The sequence below is a fragment of the Crocodylus siamensis genome, chromosome 1 (assembly GCF_052110815.1).
Source record: "Crocodylus siamensis isolate JL-2025a chromosome 1, ASM5211081v1, whole genome shotgun sequence".
Taxonomy (NCBI): Eukaryota; Metazoa; Chordata; order Crocodylia; family Crocodylidae; genus Crocodylus; species Crocodylus siamensis.
Genome location: NC_143395.1, coordinates 218,258,902 through 218,278,104, shown reverse-complemented (window position 1 = coordinate 218,278,104; position 19,203 = coordinate 218,258,902). Strand labels below are relative to the sequence as shown.

At 45.9% G+C, this 19,203-nt stretch overlaps 1 protein-coding gene across 3 annotated transcripts in view; it reads left to right on the top strand.

Annotated features, from left to right (window-relative positions):
- The window catches only part of B4GALT4 (beta-1,4-galactosyltransferase 4), a 65,505-nt gene extending 50,851 nt beyond the window's left edge, over positions 1-14,654 (top strand). For all 3 annotated transcript variants that reach the window (XM_090056747.1, XM_090056767.1, XM_090056758.1), the window contains 3 exons: positions 7,469-7,591; positions 13,247-13,351; positions 13,884-14,654. In XM_090056747.1, the coding sequence (XP_089912873.1) occupies positions 7,469-7,591; positions 13,247-13,351; positions 13,884-14,025 (370 nt within the window). In that variant the 3' untranslated portion in view covers positions 14,026-14,654. The remainder of the gene's footprint in view (positions 1-7,468; positions 7,592-13,246; positions 13,352-13,883) is intronic.
- The last annotated feature ends 4,549 nt before the right edge of the window (positions 14,655-19,203 follow it).

Sequence of the window (19,203 nt, the reverse complement as noted above, 5' to 3'; positions counted from 1 at the left end):
GATATGGAAGACATTTTGTTAGGAGTTTTAAAAGTGAGGCTTGAAAAGTTGAACAGCTTAATCACGTTCACAAATAAGTGTGGGGGAAATGCACGTTTTACATGACTGAAAGTTACAATTGTTTTTGGGATTCATATAAAGAATACACTAAGTGCTGTGTTAAAATTTTACAAGTTTTAATCCAATGAGGCAGCCTAGGAGAGAGTAGTAGTGTTGTGTATGTTTTCAGATCTGATAGTGGCAGAAGATGTAAAAAAAAAATGTGTTTGTAAGGGAAAATGGAAAAAATGCAATGGGTTGACAAAATTTGGGATCAATATGGAGTGCAGACAGGGTACTGGAGGGGAAGGGTAATTTTAAGGGGAAATATATTTCAGGCAACCAGTGAGGTGCAGCCAACATGAGAAGGACATATGGCTGTAAATTGTGCAGAGACATATGTTTTAAATATGGGAAGTGATGGCAAGGCCCCTTGGAAGAGTAATCTGTGTGATGTGTTCAGGACTTGTCCAATGTCATTCACAGAGTATGAACCCAGACAAGCGAGATTAGAGGGGTGAAAGAGGAAAGAAAGACATAGCAAGGAGAGAGGGGAAAGCAGGAGGGAAAGGAAGGAAAGATAAGGGTAGAACAGAGTCCCAGAGACCCCACAGGAGGAGGAAATGGTGGAGGAGGAAGGAAAGAAAGCAGAAAGTGGTGGTGAAGAAGTGGAAGTGTGATTGAGTCTGAGCAGAGTGAAGAAGGGATGGGAGGAGAATGAGAGAAATGAGGGAAAAAAGGAAGGGGTGAGTGAGGAAGAGCAGAGAGGAGAAATGGTGGTGGAAAGGGGCAGCCATGTTGCATTGGGGAAAAGAAACAAGAAAGTAACAAAGAAACTTAAGACAAGCCTAGAAAGAAGGAAAAAGGAACTAAGTTTCTTGCTTGTGGTCACCTTAGTGCCTAGCCCAGAGTGGGCAGAGGAGATTTTTAAACACCAAGAAAGTAAAGTGGTGGAAGGTTTTTTAGATACAGCACGAGTACAGAAGTTTTTATTTGCAACAGGGATGAGGACAGAAGAAGAGACAACTTTGCCTTTTATAAGTAGTGATGATGATGTATAGATGTAAGATAATTTTGATAAGTATTTTATTGGTGGTGATGGTGGTGGCATCTTAAAATGTGAGAAATGTTTTAAAAAGAAGGTGGGCACGTGTGGAACCGTTTTTAAACCAGATAAATACAGAGATTTTATGTTTGCAGGAATGTGGAATTCCAGGTGGCAAAGAGTACCTAAGATTTGAAAGCAGGCTGAAGTAGGGCCCGTCATTTTGGTCAGGGAATAATGAGAACATAGTGGCAGGTGTAGTGACTTTAATAAGAAACCTGGAATTGAGGTGGCAGGAGTGGAGGAGGTAGTATGTGAGAGGTTGCTGCACCTTACATTAAAGGTAAAAGAAACAGTGGTGGAGTTTTTTAATGTCTGTGTCCCAGCAGAGAGGGAGGCACACAGTGAATTTTGTAAAAGATTAGCAGTTAATGTGTTGGGAGGGAGGCTGCGGATCATAACAGGTGATATTAATTATATCTTAGAGGAAGGTGGCTGGAAGGGAAGCTTGGAAAATGCTGGAATAGAAAGCACATTGAGGCATTTAAAACAGATTTTAAAAGCAAACCTTTTAATGGATGTGTGGAGTGGGGAGAAGGTTTTATGAGAATGGCTCCCCTCCCCAGATCTAATCTAGAATTGGTTTTGTTTTTATATATCAAAGGGTGTGGAAGTATTTGACCAGTGGTTTTTACTGATCATTTTATGCTTAACATGATTTTACAAATTGGTAATTGTCAGACAAGGGAGGCAGGGGTATGGCAGTTAAATGTATGTTTACTACAAGAGGAGAAATGCTGCCAAAGGTTTTAGGAGAGGTGCAAAGGTTGGAGGACACTGAAAAATTGTTTTAAATTAGTACAGGAATGGTGGACAGTAACAAAAGGAATAAATCATTTTATTTGAGAGAAGGGCAAAGGCAAGCAAGGAAGAGATGGGAAGGATTTGGACTCTTTTCTTGGCAGGAGGTGGCTAGTGGTGTCCTGCAGGGTTTGGTTCTTGGCCCTGTGCTATTCAACATCTTTATCAATGATTTAGATGAGGCTATGGAAAACACACTGGCCAAGTTTGCAGATGATACTAAGTTATTGGGAAAGCAGTCATGCTAGGGGATAGGATGCGGATCCAAGCGGACCTGGACAAGCTGGAAAGGTGGGAGGAGCAAAACCAGATGCAGTTCAGTGAGGATAAATGCAGAGTGCTTCATCTGGGGAGAGGTAACCAATGACATGAATATAGGTTAGGAGGAGATGTCCTGGCCAGCATGATGGATGAAAGGGACCTCAGGGTTATGGCTGATCACAGGATGACCATGCAACGCTGTAGTCAACAGAGCTAATAACATACTGGGAGGCATTAGCTGATGTGTCATGAGCAGGGCTAAGGAAGTGATACTTCCTCTCTGCTTGGCACTGGTGAGACCCCAGGTCGAGTACTGTGTCCAGTTTTGGAGACTGCACTTCAGAAAAGATGTGGAGAATCTTGAAGGGGTCCAGAGAAAGGACCTGGAGGACAACCCTTATGAGGAAAGACTAAGGGACCTGGGACTGTTCAGCCTGGGGAAGAGAAGACTGCGGGTGGCCATTTATAAGTATGTAAGGAATGAATATTGGGAGCTGGGAGAAACACTGTTCACTAGGGTGCCTCAGGAAAAGACAAGGAGCAATGCCTATAAACTGTTAGAGGATGGTTTCAGGTTGGATGCAAGAAAGAACTTCTTTACAGTAAGGGTGACCAGAATCTGGAATAGACTTTCCAGGGAGGTGGTGCAGTCCCCAACCTTGGAGGTCCTCAGGAGGAGACTGGACAGACACCTTGCTGGGATCATTGGATCTCAGCAGTATCCCTGTCCAGAGCAGGGGCAGGGGTTGGACTTGAACTTTTGAGATCTCTTCCAGCCCTATGATATAAAAAGCTGCAATGGGAAATGCAGCAGATATTGATGGAAGTGGAAGGAGTAGAGGAGGTGAAGGGGGAATTGGAGGACATAGAGACAGATGGAGGAATGGTTCTTAAATAAAGAATGGGAGAAAATATTTTTAGCACAAGTCCCATGGACAGGGAAGCATGAGGGCTGGTCCCCATACTTCTCTGCCCAAGTGAAATCAGAGAGAAGGAAAATGACAGTAGTTATAGAGGAGGGAGGTGAATAAAAGGAGGAGAAGGGAGAGATGTTAGAAGTGGTGCAGTGGTTCTATTGTGTACCAAAAAATTATATTATACCAAAGAAATTATACCAAAAGAAGAGTGGGAAAGAGGAGAGAGGAACGAATTTCTGGGGAATATAGAGAGGAAGGTGGGAAAGGAGGAGGCAAGTGAAATGGAAAGGGAAGTGCCTAAAGACCTTCAAGAGAGGGGAGGCCCCCAGGAAAGATGGGCTCCTGGCAGAATTTTATATGAAATTTTGGAATTTAATTGGAACATATCATAGAATCATATCTGGAAGATCAGTTTAGAGAAATTTTAAACAGTGGGTTTCGTGGAGAAAGATATTATGTCAGGAGTTATCATTTTACTATGTAAAAAAGGGATAAGGCGCTTTTAAGAATTAGTGCCCAATTAGACTTTTAAATGCTAATTATAAGTTATTAGAAAAAGTTAGTAGTTTTAAGAATATGAGGAGTATTGCCTGATGTCATACATGAAGATCAGGCATGTGCAGTCCTAGGGCATCAAGTTGCAGATATATTAAAGCCTTGTGAGAGAGCTTACAATTTTGTAAAGAAAGGGGATTGGACGTGGTGCTCAAACTTGGATCTAGAAAAGGCATATGATAGAGTGAATCGTGATTTTTTTATTTAAGAATTTAAGCATGATGGGGTTTTTGGGAAAGCTAATCAGGTGGATTAGAGGTTTATATGAATGAGTGGAAAGTAGTATTTTTATCAACGAGCATATTAAGCAAGACTGAAGATTTTTATCAGGGCTACGTTAGGGCTGTCCACTGTCTTATTTACATGTACAATGGAACTGTTGGCACAGCGCATAAGGAAAGATCCAGTGCTCAGTGGCGTACATGTACTGGGAGGGGATGGGTGACAGCTGCACGGCCTACTTTACACAGATGACATTCATGTGGCTGTGAAAAAGAAGCTTTCATTGGAAAGAAATGGCACAGAGGGAGGTGTGGGAAAGTGGCTGAGGCAAAACTTGATAAGGAAAAATGCACAATTATGACGTTTGGGAAGATGGGGGAGACAGATACTCAGAGTGAAGGTGGAGGATTCAAATATTAAAATCCTTGGAGTTTTAATGGATAAAGAAGTATCTGGGAAAGGTGTGGGCAGGTATGCAACAAGTGTGATTATGGTCTGAGGTCACTCACAGTGACAGCAGTAAAAGTACAAGCAGGACAAATGCAGAGAAAACTGTACCTTTTTCAGGAAGAGGGAGTGCCTCACACAAGTAGAGTTGTATAAAGAAAGGAAAGTTGGGGGGTGGACCCTCCCAGACATGGTGCTTTTTGTATATGCTAATTACATCAAGGTGGTATGATAGGTGGTAGAGGAGAATTCAGTAGCGGTGTGTTCTACCCATTATTTTGTGAATTATTAATTAATATTATTATTAATTAATATTATTAAGATGATGAGGTGTATTCAAAGGCCCAGCAATAAACCCATGGGCATTATTATTATAATTATTATTAATTAATATTATTAAGATGATGAGGTGTATTCAAAGGCCCAGCAATAAACCCATGGGCATTGTGGCTGCCAGTTTTTTTGCAAAAGGATGGGGGAGTTTTTAAAAGAATGCAGTACTGAAAAACAGAAACTGGAAATCCAAGAGATCATAAGAAGCTGATAAAGAAAGTCCAGGAAAAGGATGTGACCCACAGAGGTAAGGGATTCCCCAAGCCCCATAACATAGAGGGTATGGGAAGGGATGACAAACAGAAACCTGATTGGTGAGCATGCAGATCTCCTATAAGCAATGACAAGGGGAATTTTACCAGTGCGGGCCCTCCAGGGAAGACAGCGAGGTATCCACAATAACTGTGTGGTGCAGAGGAAACGGTGGATCAATCACTTCTGGGAGTGTGGATTTGTACAAGGGGTATGGAGAGGGTGCCACATTTTATAGAAGTAAAGACAGATGGACTGAGGGTGTCATGGGACATGGTTTTATTTGGCCTCATAGCGAAAGGGCTGTAGATGAAATTTGTCAAAGCAATTTTAGTGTGTTTGGAAACTGAGAAACCTGCTTATTTTTAAGGGACTGGCTTTTTACCAAAAAAAGACTGTATTAGACTGGTGGTACATGAGCTGAGACTATGAAGAGGACCAAGAATAAGATGGAATTAGAAACTGAAGGAGAATGGATTGGACTCTTTTGTGGTCACAGACCACTAAGAACGGAATATTTGAACTGGTGAAAGAATTTTGATACGGGGCTGTCCCGGGGCAAGGGGAAGATATGAGCTTCGAAGGGCTAAGGGGGGACCCTGGGGGACAATACACCCCAGGGAGAATGAGAAGAAAGGGGGAATGAGCAAAAACATCCTACTTGGCTGCAGGAACCGTGGTGGAGCTGGAAGCGGCGGCGGGACCCGTGCGGCTTGTTAGCCATGGTTTTTTTAAAATGGAAGCAGCTGGGGAGAAGGGGGAGGAGAGCCAGCCCGGACGCATAAGAAGGGGAGACAACAAGGCAGCAGGGGAGGAGAGGTGGCGAAAGAGCACCGAAAGAGGAACCCCTGGACCCACCGAGGAGGTGGGGGAACCGGGGAACGCTGCTCACAGGACAGAAAAGGGCCTGGAGCTGCTCCCATGTAGAGACGCTGCTGCCGGACTGAGAAGGACCCATGTATCCAGGCTGTATATAACCCTCGGGCCACGAAGAGAGCCTACAGGAGGGACCTCATCAATGGAGACTGGGGCCGGCGGATCGTCTGAAAAAGAGGTAGCCAGTCAAGGGGCCAGTTAAGACCCTCACGTCCGAGACAGAGGACCCAGGTGGGAGCCCATCGAGAGAAGGTTCCTTTGCTGAGGGACGTTGAGGGCGGAATCGCGTTAGGATACACCATGGGCTAAGGGATAGTACTAGGGGGTAGTTGGTGAAGGGGAGCACACCACTACTAGGCGCTCCAGGGTAGTGATCAAGGGAGTATTGAGAAGGGGCAAACAGTTGTGGTGCCAGTCTCTTTTCCTTTCGTTGTGTTAATTGTTATTTTACCCTGGACACCGGAGTAAAAGTGAGACAGGGCTACTAAGGGCTCAAGAGTTAGGGGGCCTAGGTTTACTTAGCCCTCATCCTGATTCCAGCGGGAACCAGGGAGACCCCACATATAGAGAGGGTTGGCCACCAACAACAACAGAAGCATGCCGTCGGGGCTGGGTATAGGGCGAGGTACAGGTGAGGTTGGAGCCTCACGAAGAACATCACGCCTCGGCCTGGGGTAGCCGGAATCGGACGGTCAGACCCCTCCACCACTGATATATCATCAAAGTCATGGCAGGCGGGATTAGGAGGGGAGAAGACCACCCGAGGTTGGAGACCGTGGCCCCATACTTTTGAGGGACAGAGCGAAAGGTTACCATCAAAATCCAGGGCAGGGCGGCGAGGGACCGTATGATCGAGGCCCGATGGGTGCAGGGGCTTTTAAGAATGTAATGAGCTTTTACTGATGCGATTGTTAAATAAGTGTTATATGAGTTCTTAAAACACATAAAGGTTTTCAGAGACTATTAAGCCTTTTTAATGTTGGTTTTTATGCATACAAGGAGTTGGATTCTTGTAGTGGTGTTGGAGGAGATGGGTTATAAAGGAGGCTGAGTGGGCCAGCAACTGGAGGTGCTCCTGTAATGGGGCACTGGAGAAATATAAACTGTTTTTTTTCTGAATACTGGCTTGACCTACCCAGGTTAAAGTGTTATGAACTGAAGGGAATACTAAAGTGAACCAAAGAGAGTAGAAAGCTTGGGAGTATAAGTGTGTATGCTTAAGAGCACGGAAAAGACACTTTCATCATAAAAAGGTGTTTTATGGACATGCTCAGTATTGGCTGCATTCATTCTACTTCATAGTTGGTTTCCATGACTCAGGATGTCCTGCTTCTGGCAGCAGTGTAATGATAGCCAGTGGTATTGAAGAGGTGGAGTTGCTGGTATGCAAATATAAGACAAGGGGCTTTTTTCCCATGCTGATTGGTGGGGGGAAGCCTTGTCTTATATTCAGGAAAAGAGGTAATAACCAACTGTTCAGAAAAGAACTCTCCTTCCTTCCTTCATGCCATACACCCTGAAGCAAATTGCATTTCAGGGAGTGAGCAGCTTGGGCATGCAGATATTCAGACTCCCGCAGCTCAGACCCAAGCTGTCTGGGCAGTATTCCTACTGTCAGTGTTATTCACCTCTCATGTCACCACCTTTTGTGTGTCTCTAGGTTACGTTACCAAGGATATTTTGGTGGAGTGACTGCTCTAACCAGGGACCAGTTCTCCAAGGTGAATGGATTCTCTAACAACTACTGGGGTTGGGGTGGCGAGGACGACGACCTCCGAATCCGGTAAGGGAAGCATGCGTGCATGGCATGGGAAGGGTGACTTGTATTTCTGCGGAGGCTGCTAATGTGTAACTTCCTATGTGGATTCCAGTGCAGCTGGAATGGGGAAGGGATGCTCTTGCTGGATGCCCCAAGAGATTCAGAATAAGCTAGTGTGCAAGTCGCAGTCCTGGACACAGCTTTTCTCTGTGAAACCAGAACAATAGGCCCACATTTTTTTAAAAACCACAATGGAGACAAGTTGACATCCATTTTTTGCGTATGTTTTTTCACTGGGTATGCATTCCTTTCTAACCAATTAGGATGAATAAACGTAAAAGCCCCTGGTTCAGCTGGTGAGTGAGTGGAAACATGGAGGTGTGGAACATTGTTGATGGGCAATCATCAGGGTCGTTTGCTTGCCCTCTTAGCTTACAGAGCTGGGATTGGAATTACACGTCAGGAAATGTGTCCGGCCTGTCTTGGCTTCTGGTGCCCAATGGAAACCTAATTGTAACTCATATCTGGGAGGGCCACATATGGGCAGCATATTTCCTTTGATCCCCTGCGTTGGGACAGATTGCGTTACCTATTTATTGTTTCCATAACTCGTTGTTACCTATCAGTATTGTGTGGATACAGGCTCCTCGCTCTCAAATTGTAAAGGACAGAATAAAAACAAGAGGTTGATGAGGTTTCCCTTATTACCCTAATTATTCTGATGACCTCAGACTAGTTCCTTTCTGATACATTTTCTTTCTAGGCTAAATTATCTGGCTTCTGCAGGTTCTGGGTCAATTGCTGCTGTGCACTGAATTCTCATTTTGTCTTCTCTTTGTACCACCTTGTGATTAACTAGGTTCCTGCACTCTTGGTTACCCTTGCTCTCTATCCAAGGAGAGTGACTAGAGCAATGATCTGACACTATCTGGTGATTTCTTTCCAATCTTTTGTCTGTCTTGAAGGACAGTTAGTGGGTTGGTTAGGCTGACAGTATTTTATAATTGCATCTCTGAGCAAAGTGTATTGGCACCCCCTTGTCCTCACATCTGGGTCATTTTTACTAGGCCCTCCATGGAAACATGTCTGTGGATGCTTGCTTGGGGATATACAAATGAACAAGAGCAAAGTCTGTGGTAGGTTTTGCTGAAAGAAAGACAGACCGACTGAATGCCAGCACTCTGCAGACAGGGAATGTTGGTGCATTTCCTCAGGCTCCTATATTTTCCTTGAGCGTATGATTATAGGGGTTGCAACAGGGGTGACCAAATAGTTTCCGTTCTCTCGCAGGTGTTTGTGTGTCCAAGGAATTAACAGTATAGCTGTCTGAATGAATTTTAGAAACTCGGATGCTCAAGCAGGAGGGCTTGCAAGCTTGAGAGATTTAACAGCTTTGGAGCAAGGTGCGGGTAGAGTTTGCATGCTGAACTGGTTCTGCCTAGTTTAGAGTGAAGGAGGTCAGAGCATCTCTGTACTTCCATCCAGCCATTAGCTTTGGACAATGGCATTTACAAGCTGCACTGGCACAACTAGGAAGCTTGCAAACTGAGGAGCTCTTAAAATTTCCCTTGTTTCCTTAAAGCAAAGCCAGAGACAGATAAATGTTTCCAGGAAATTAACTGTGAATCCCTAGGATTGATGTGTAATGAAGGCTGTGAAATGCAAAGGCAAGAATTTCCAAAGATGTTTGTTTGGCAGACACAATCTGGACAGTTTATCACTTCCACTCCTGAGGTTCAAGCAACTTAACAGCTCTGCTGTGGAATAAACATTATTCTATCACAGGATCTTTCTATTGCAGCCTCACTGATGTTGCCTCAAGACCTGAGCTTTTCTTTATGGCAAGGAATACCCTGTCCAGTCTCCTCTTCCCCAGCTCCATACAAAATCAAAAGTGCTGCAAAAGGGCAGGCATGGGTATTTTTGTGGAAGGCCAGCTGGCAGCATGGAGTGGTTATTGTGCGACTGACCTCAGCGTGCCACTAGTTGCTGGAATTGAAGTGGTGTTCAGCTTGGTTTGCCCTGGCACCAGGGCACTTACACAGCTGTGCTGAGGGAGTCATGGAGAATCTGCTTCCCTAACTAACAGCAGAAGCATTAGATCTGGGACTGCTCTTCAGTGCTGTTTTCCTTTATGTGTCCAGAAGATGGCAGCATCCCCTGTAGCATCATCTTCAAGTATGCTGTGGAAGCAGTTACATTTGTATTCTGTCTTTGCCTCTATATTAAACACGCTGCTAACCTGTGGGCCTCTTTCTAAAATATAGCTTATGAGGACAATTTACTGCTATCTTGAGCCATCAAAGGCCTTAGACACTATAGCTTCTTACTGCAGAACTAAATGCTGCTTTTGTGGCAAATACAGCCCTGTGTGCACTCCAGTTTCTGTCTTTGAGATTTGCTGTGGATCTCGCTGTTTGCAGATGAATTGTGCTCCATGGAATGCTTTTTTAAGGTTTTAACTTGATCATTATGCCCTTAAATCCATACACCAGCAATGCATGGTTCTAGCATTCACTGTGGCAAAGAAAATCTTCCAAGTGTAGAAAGTGTTCAAACTGAGGAGTGTCCAAATACAGCAGACTGCCTCAAGAAGTAGGTTGGAGGGGTGCCGACTGTTCAGTTTATCTCAATAAAATCTTTTCCTTGAAGCCGCATGATGCTAACTTAACTGGCAATCTATAGACTTCTGTGGGCCTGGACTTTAGCCAAAATATTGCAGATATTCCTTTTCCATATTCCTTGGTCCTTTGAACAGAAACAAATTGCTAATGGATTTCTCCTGCCTCTGCTGTTGCCAAAATTCACAGTTCTTCCATGCTACCCTGGTTGCTTTCAGCTTTCCTTCACCAGTTTTGTCAGTGCCGTTGAGCATTTCATGTACAGTTCCACAGCCCACTGAACATGTAAGAACTTCATAAAATGCTATGAATCAAATATCAAATTAAAAGTAATAGAATTTAACTGCATTATACATTTAGTTACTGCAGTTAAATATGTAAGTCAGTCATACAGCCAGGACAGAAAAGAAGTTAGTGTAATTTTAACTTACTTGATGACACTAAAGTCTCTAGGATACCCTACTGGAGGCACAGAATCCAGGGGCCTTGACCCAGAAGTTAAGACAGGTTGGCTGCAGGATTTATGTGGCCCTGCTTGAGATTCCCTGCATGAATACAGCCCACAAGAACCAGTTTCATAGTAGCTAGGGTCAGGAGGGACCTGATCAGATCATGTAGGCTGACCCCCTGCCACAGGCAGGAATGAATACAGGGTTCACAAGACCCCAGACAGGGGATCATCCAACCTCCTCTTGAATTTGCCCAGAGTAGGGGCGAGGACCACTTCCCTGGGAAGTTGGTTCCAGATTTTGGCCACCCTAACTGTAAAATATTGCCTTCTGATCGCTAACCTAAACCTATTCTCCACCAACTTATTACCATTGTTCCTCATCACCCCAGGTGGTGCTGGGGAGAAAAGGGCTCTACCGATTTGCTGTTAATCTCCCCTGATGAGTTCACAGACAGCCACCAGGTCTCCCCTCAGCCTCCTCTTGCTGAGGCTGAACAGGTTCAGGTCCCTCAGTCTCTCCTCATAGGGCTTGTCCTGCTGCCCTCTCACCAAACAGGTGGCCCTTCTCTGAACCCTCTCCAGACTGGCCACATCCCTTTTGAAGTGCGGTGCCCAGTACTGGATGCAGTACTCCAACTGCGGCCTGACCAAAGTCGCATAGAGGGGGAGTATCACCTCTCTGGACTGGCTTGAGATGCACCTTTGGATACGTGACAAGGTATGGTTGGCCTTGCTGGCTGCGGTCTGGCATTGGTGGCTCATGTTCATCTTGGAGTCAATAATGACTCCAAGATCCCTTTCCGCCTCTGTGCTTTCAAGAGGGGAACTCCCCAGCCTGTATGTATGCTGTGGACTCCTTCTCCCAAGGTGCAGCACCCTACATTTGTCTACGATGAACCCCATCCTATTCTCATCTGCCCACTTTTGTAGTCTGTCTAAATCTAGTTGCAGCCTCTTTCTCTCTTCAAGTGTGTCCACCTCGCCCCACATCTTAGTGTCATCAGCAAACTTGGACAACAGGCTTCCCACCCCCTTGTCCAAGTTGCTGATGAAGATGTTAAACAGTGTGGACCTGAGGAGCGAGCCCTGGGGTACTCCACTGCTCACATCACGCCATGTTGAATATGACCCGTCCACCACTATTCTCTGGGTGAGCCCCATCAGCCAATTTTTTACCCATCCAACTGTGTAGGCATCAATGCCACAGTCGCTTAATTTATTGATGAGGATGGGGTGAGAGACAGTGTCAAAGGCCTTCTTAAAGTCTAGAAAGACTACGTCCATGGCGACACCATCGTCCAAGGATTTAGTCACCTGGTCATAAAAGGCAACCAAGTTGGTTGGGCAGGACCTGCCTTTGATGAACCCATGCTGATTGCCTCTGAGCGTGATCTTCCCTGCTGGTCCCTCACAGATGTGCTCCTTGATGATTCTGTCCAAGATCTTCCCAAGCACCGAGGTGAGGCTTATGGGCCTCTAGTTACGTGGGTCCTCCTTGCTCCCTTTCTTGAAAACTGGGACCACATTAGCCAGTTTCCAATCCCCCGGCACCTTGCCAGATGATCACGAATGCTCATACAGCCAGGCCAGGGGCTCCACGATGACCCCTGCCAGCTCCCTCAACACCCTTGGGTGGAGGGCATATGGACCTGCAGATTTAAAAATGTCTAGCCCTTCCAGAAGATCCCTAACTACATCTGTGCTGACCAAAGGTCTGACAGAGCTATCCCCAAGATTGTCCCTACCTCTGGTAGGAGGGATGTCTCGGTCCCTGTTCAAGAAAATAGAGGCAAAGAAACTGTTAAAAATATTAGCTTTCTCCGTTTGGGTCTTGCAGGGGCCCTACATTGCCTGGTGCCCTCTTCTTGCTCCCAATGTACTTGAAAAAGGACTTTTTGTTGTCCTTAATCCTGGACGCTAGCCTGAGCTCCATCTCTGCCTTGGCCTTCCTAATAGTCCTCCTGCACTCCTGGGCCGAGGAGGAGTACTCCTCCTTGGTGATCGCTCCTCACTTCCACTGATTGTACGCCACCCTTTTAGTCCTCAGGCATTGCTGAATGCCCTTGCTGAGCCAAGGAGGTTTCTGAGCACTTACCGCCCTTGCTTCCGTCAGGGACTATTACCCTTTGGGCCTGGAGGATCTCCCCCTTAAGGTATGACCATCCCTTGTGGACTCCCATCTCCTCTACCTTCTGGGCCCTCGGTGCTTCCTCCCCTAGTCTCTTAAGCTCGTTGAAGTTGGCCCTTCTGAAGTCAAGGGCATTAGCCTGGGAGTGCCTTTTTAAGCTGTAAGTTCTTATATAATGTCTGTTACACCCCCTACGATACATGCCAGGGCAACAGCTGATCATCTGCCTTCAAAAGAGGGGTGACTGTATCCCCAGCCGACTGCTGGAAGAACACAAAAGGCTGTGGGCCTTGGCATATGGTGTAGTGTTGGTGGGGGATGGGGATGCATGTGTTGAGGCTGGTGTTAGTCAGTCTCTGTTCTGCTAAACTGCACATGTTGTCCCCTCACCATGGAGGCGCCCTCTACAAGAATTAGTCTCCAGCTTTCTCCTTGCTGTGACTGTTGGCTTCTTCTCACTGCAATATGACTGTTTACAGGGTTGAGATGCAGAAGATGAAAGTGATGCGACCATCTCCTGACATAGCCAAGTACACCATGATCTTCCACACCAGAGACAGAGGCAATGAGGAGAACGGAGAGAGGTGAGTGCACCTTCACCTTGGGCAGCCAGGAGACCCAGTGCAAGAGGAACCTGGAGCTGGTTGTTGCCTTGTGCTTACATGTGCATAAGGAGTCATTAGCTTGAGCCCCTGATGGACATTACTGTGAGCCTAGCAAATGAGGCTTGTAAGCGGGGTTCTCTTTTAGTGGCTTAGCATTTCCCAAAACCATGCATGTAAGTAACCACAAAAAACTTTAAAGCAAAGTTAAGATGTGGCAGACACCATGGATAGGCATCCATGGTTTGAGCATGTATGACTATGCAAGGATGTTAGAAAACTCAGGTTAGAAAGCCAGGCTTTCCTGATAGCTTATCAGCTCTTGGGGATGGATGTGTGGGTTTACCAAAGGAAAGGAAAGCAGGGCTTGGTGCTTCCCAATCCTTCTGGTGCACAAGAAAATATATGTCCCTACCCTTGCAAGTTCACCTATTACCAGGGCATGGGATACAGCTCAGTGCTCCCACATTTCTGGTGTACTTCAAAGAATACTTTTCCTTTGCTGTGCCTGCAGGATGAAGCTATTGCGACAAGTGTCCCGGGTATGGAAGACGGATGGGCTCAACTCCTGTTCCTATAAGCTGCTCTCGGTGGAACACAACCCCTTATACATCAATGTCACAGTACACTTCAGCATGCAGCCTAAGGTCTCATAACACTGAGCTGGCTGGAGACTCAAGGAAGAGGGAATAGATCTTCTGCCTGTGGTCACTGCTGCAGTGACTGAACCCCCAGCCTTGTGCTAGAAGGGTACCCCAGCATCGCAGAGCCAGTGCAGAGGAAATGGCTTCATCCATTCCTAAGTATTTGGTTAAAGAATTGCATTTTGAGGTTGCTGGACAGCCACGTGTATTGAGCTGGAGACCCAGGTTTACCCTAGGAATGAGCTGTCTGGTTATTTGTTTCTGTTGGTTTGTTTAGAATGTCATCTTGCTTGGATTGTTGGCTTGATCCCTGGTCCCAGTGGAAGCCTAAACTACATGCTCTGAAAGCTTTCAGCTCAAATAGCTGTTCCTCAGCTTCCCATCTGTAGTACCAGGAGAATCTAATACAGAGACCAACACTCCTGTGCTCTCGAAAGGAGCAAGACCTTTTTTTCTTTCAAAGCACAAGAACATTTTCATAGTCTGCAGTTTTGCTGAAAGAAGAAAAACCTCTTTTCTTTCAGCCTAGGAAAGACCTGCTTGTGTGTGAGGGAAGGGAGAGGGAAGTAATCATGTTAACCACAGCCACAATGAAAGGAATGTAAAAACTTGCAATAAAGTACAACCCATTTCATTCAAAAGGAATCCCTTGTCCTTAATCGGCTCAATTTCAGTGCCCAGCAGGAGTGCTTAAGAGTCCCAAGGATATAGAAGAGGCTCACTCAGTTCTGCAGAAAGGCTGTAATACAGACAACAGAAAAGTTGTCACCTTCATCCTGCACTAGCCTAGGGAGGGCATTGAGGAACATAGGAAAGCAGCAGTCATATGTATATAAAACAGCATTTGATTGCTTTCCACAGGTCTTTATAGTTAAGGATATTCAGTTAGCTTCATTCTTACCACAGTAGAAACATCCAGCATGGTAAATACTTACATTTTTGCAGTTCTTACTTTAGAAAATGGGTGAGGATTTATGGATAAACTGGAGAACAGTTCCAGTAACCTCAAGTTTTCTACTGCAAAAGTGTGGTGAGTAGTGTAAGTAACTTTTCCACAGCACTACTTAATATGGTGTTTGCACTCACTTGAGGGTACACAGTGGTTGCAATCAGAAGAAAAGATCACGGAGTTTCTACTACCATTTGTCACAAGAAAAGCACTGATACTCCTGTCTGTTTGGAACAAGGACCAGAGTCAGTACTCAGCTTGTTTAGACTCAAGGCATCATGTAGAAAATGCTAGCTCCTAGCATTCACTCACATCTTGACTAAGGAAAAAGAATAAAACAGTTCTTCTGTTGCAAAGAACTCAGCGAGACCACAACAGGTCAGAACAATTTTGATACGATGGATTCCTATTTGAAATCTCTCGACTTCTGCGAATCTTATAAGTGTTTGCATACCTAATAGCACTACAATTCCATTGCACCTTTAAAAGGCTTGCATAGCACTGGTTGGTTGAGAATTACTGTACTAAGTCCATTCATTCGATCCTGCAATTTTTGTTTTTAAAAGTAGCAAATGTGAAAAAGGGTTTGTGATATTAACTACAGCAGACATCTGCTCCCAGATGCTGGCCCTCTGTCAACCTTGTGTGGATGAAATGCCTGTCTTTGGTGCCATCTTCTGTTCACCCCAAACACTGCAGCAATAATGGTTCAAGTTCTGTGGGGAGAACTTTGCAGCTCTTAAATGTTTGTTTAACCCAGGGAGGAGAGACTATTTCCCCCATAAATTCTGTTGCACTCCACTACAAGGAAATCCTCATCCTAGGGCTGGTACATGCTGACTGGTGTAGCATTTAGAGACATTCTTGATCTGGTGAGCAAAGGAGTTGCTCAGAAGTGGTGTTTCTTGAACAGCTCCACCTGCCACCTAGTAAGAAAGGGTTATCCAAACAATAATCTGTGTTTGGTTTTCCCTGCAGCAGCCTCATTGGAGAGCTACTCTGAAAAACAAGGCCAAAAAGTGTGAACTAGGTAGTGCAGAATGTGGCTTCCTTGACTGTTCTTATCCTGCACTTAGACAACCTGCGTCAATGCCACAACTAACATCCAAATTCAAAGAGCTAGATTCAGGTTGTAGGTTCAGCGTTGTCATACTGAGGTGGCCTGCTTCCTTGTAGAATCCTCAGTTTGACCTAATCATCTTTGTCAGACTCTGGTGCACTAAATGCTCATTTGATATCAAGTAGAAAAGGTTCATTGGAGGGGTGGGGAAACTTCCACCCCAGGACACCCAAGTTGCCCAGGAGTTAGATGAGATGCAGAGGGTCTAAACTCAAGTTCCTGCTTTGATTCAGGTGGAAAGAAACCTTGGACCAGAGTCTCCCAGTGGGAGAAAAGAGCACCATCTCCTCCTCTAGGACTCAGAAAGCTCTGATCACACTTACCAGATCATGCACAAGGGGCGTAGGATGCCTTTTGTGAGTCTTGCCTGGGCTGAGGTGCAAGATCAGTACCAAGCAGCTGAGAATAAACAAGTGGATAGTTTCACCTGTATCCAGAGTGAGAATATTCAGGGGTCCCTAGAGACAGGTGCATTTATGCAAGGTGGGAAGCTGTGCTGGGCACAAAAGTGATCCTAGTTAATCAAGCCCAAAGGCCTTTTTAAAAAGAAACAAGATTTCAATCACAGCAACTAGGTGAAGTTCAAAAGAAAAGCAAGTACCTGAACTCAGGTGGAACATTATTCCTTTTAAAGACCAACAGGTTGACAGGTAAGAGACAGGCATAGGTGCCAACTTTTATTTTTGCCAGGGGGCGCCTAAAATTATGCCCCCAAGCCCCCCAAGGCATGGCCAGAGCAGAGCCCACAGAAGGCGGATGAGGACTACCCGCTGTGGCCTTGGGGCCCTGTCCTGCTGCCCTTCTGGAAGCCCCATGCCAGCTGCACCGCCATGGTGAGGTGCCCCCTACCCATCCAGCAACAGTGGGGGGCACAACTCTGTGCTGTTGACTCCATCCTTGCTACTGCTGGGTGGGCAGGGGGTGCTACACCTTGGCAGTATGGCTGGCATGGGGCTTCCCAGGCCCCCTCCCCAGGACTGCGTGGCAGTCAGTCCCCACCCTCCAATCCACAGGCTGCCTGTGGGTCTGTCCTCCTCTCCACCCCAGATCCCACGCAACGCCCTGGCTGGGCAGAACCCCAGGCCCAACCCCTGTTCTACTCCCTCCCTCACCGTGGGGGCCTCAGTGTGCCCCACCACCTGCTAGAGACTTATCTGCAGGCAGCTGCAGGAGCTGCTCTTCACTGCTGCCTGGGTCTGTATTCCTGGCCATGTGCATGTGTCCACACGCATACACATGCATGTGGTGCCCTCTGCATCTTGCTCCCTGTAGCCCCTTGCAGGCTGGAACTCTGGCAGCCTGCAAGGGGAAACCCATCATTTCCCATGTTTTTCTGCAGTGAACAGAAAATCCAGATCCCTGCACAATACTGGGAATCCAGGACAAATGCTGTCCCAGAGTTATGCAGCCAGGACTGGCACCTGATGTTCTCATTTCAGGACTGTCCCACCCAATTAAGGACAGGCTTCCAGAGGAGGGCCAAGCCTGTTGGGCCCCCACATGCTCAGCGCCTCTGGAGACATGTGATCTTCATCAAAGTCTCCGTTTCTTGACTTTTATTCCATTAGAAGGGTCATCAGGACAACACAACACACAAATGTATGATCTCTGTTTAGGAGAGACAGCTGGTAGATTTTGGGATTGGTGAAGAAAAAGTTGAGTTTGCATTAGGTAATAGCACACAATAACCAAGGGGATTTTTACGGAAAGTTATGTAGAGACTGCACTTCATAAATAGGCCAGGATCCGTTTTAGATGCTGTAGACAGTCAGACAGCCCAATAATTCTAGCTCTGGGCACTTATTCCTCTCCTACCTCTTTTTTCCCCATATCTGTTCATGCTATGAATTTTTTTCCTTGTAAGGGTATCTCTTTCTACAATCCTGTAACAGAAGGGATCCAGAACAGAAGGTAGCATTAAATGCTTTAGACAGGCTGATCCTACCTTGTGCAAAAGGGCTGGACTAGTTGACCACTTGAGGGCCCTTCCAGCCTTATTTTTATAATGAAGGACAAAGGTCTGTCTTCAGCTGCCAATTAGGATTGTACAACCAAAACATCATCAATTGATTTAAGCCTTTTATTGTTGGCTAGACCCAATGGTCACCTTGCAGTTGTTTAGCAATGCTGTTCCTTCCCAACCTCCCCCTGCCTTCTTCTCCCCCCAAGTTACAGAGTTAGCAGAGTGCCCGGATGATTGGAAATAGAAAGGACGTAACCTATTCTCTGGGAAGATGAATGTGCTTAACCTCATCTTAGATGCTCTTAGAGCTACAATAAAAGAGAGATTTTAGATTTGACAAGTCTTTTGTGCAGTCAGGTTAAAAATAAAAAGTCTGACTAGACTACATCAATACTTTAAGGAATCCAGGAAAAAAGGAGGCTTAATTCATCAGCTGAGTAAGATGTGGCCTGTGAAACTAAATGCATGGGGGACTGGTGGGGGAAGGGGACAGAAATCTTGTCTTTAAGGGCACCTGTACACATGAAAAAAGGCTGCTCCAACGTGCTACAATTACAGCATAGAGCAGACTTGATTAGTCGAGTCTGCCAGAGCACAGTAATTACTAGGGCTGTGCAAAACAACACTGTTCCATTTTGGCTTGAGTTTCGACGGTTTGATGGAACAGTGTTTCGTCTTGAATTTCATTTCGAGTTGAAACAGCTGCTCTGTTCCGTTGAAACAGAAACGCTGTTTTGAGTTTCGCTGGGGATGGGAAGTCGGACCAGCTGGGTTGACTTCCCATCCCCAGCACTTAGATGGTGCTAGGGGTAGTCAAGCAGCCCAGCTGGGGTGCCTCCTGCTCCCAGCAGAATCTAGCACAGGGTACAGGGAAGCAGCCCAGCCAGGCTGCCACCCCACCCCCTACCGGATCTTGTGCTGGGAATGGGAAGTCAGCCCAGCTGGACTGATTTCCCATCCCCAGCCTACGGTCAAAACGTTTCAACCAGCCTTGTTTTGTTTCGAGGCTGTTTCAAGAGCCTTTGTTTTGTTTCGATTCTGCTGTTTCAACTTTGAAATGGGTCGAAACGGTGTCAAAGCGAAACAGCTGGCGAAATTTCGCACAGCCCTAGTAATTACCATGCCCCAGCAGACTCCAGCATCATGCATCAGTGTCCC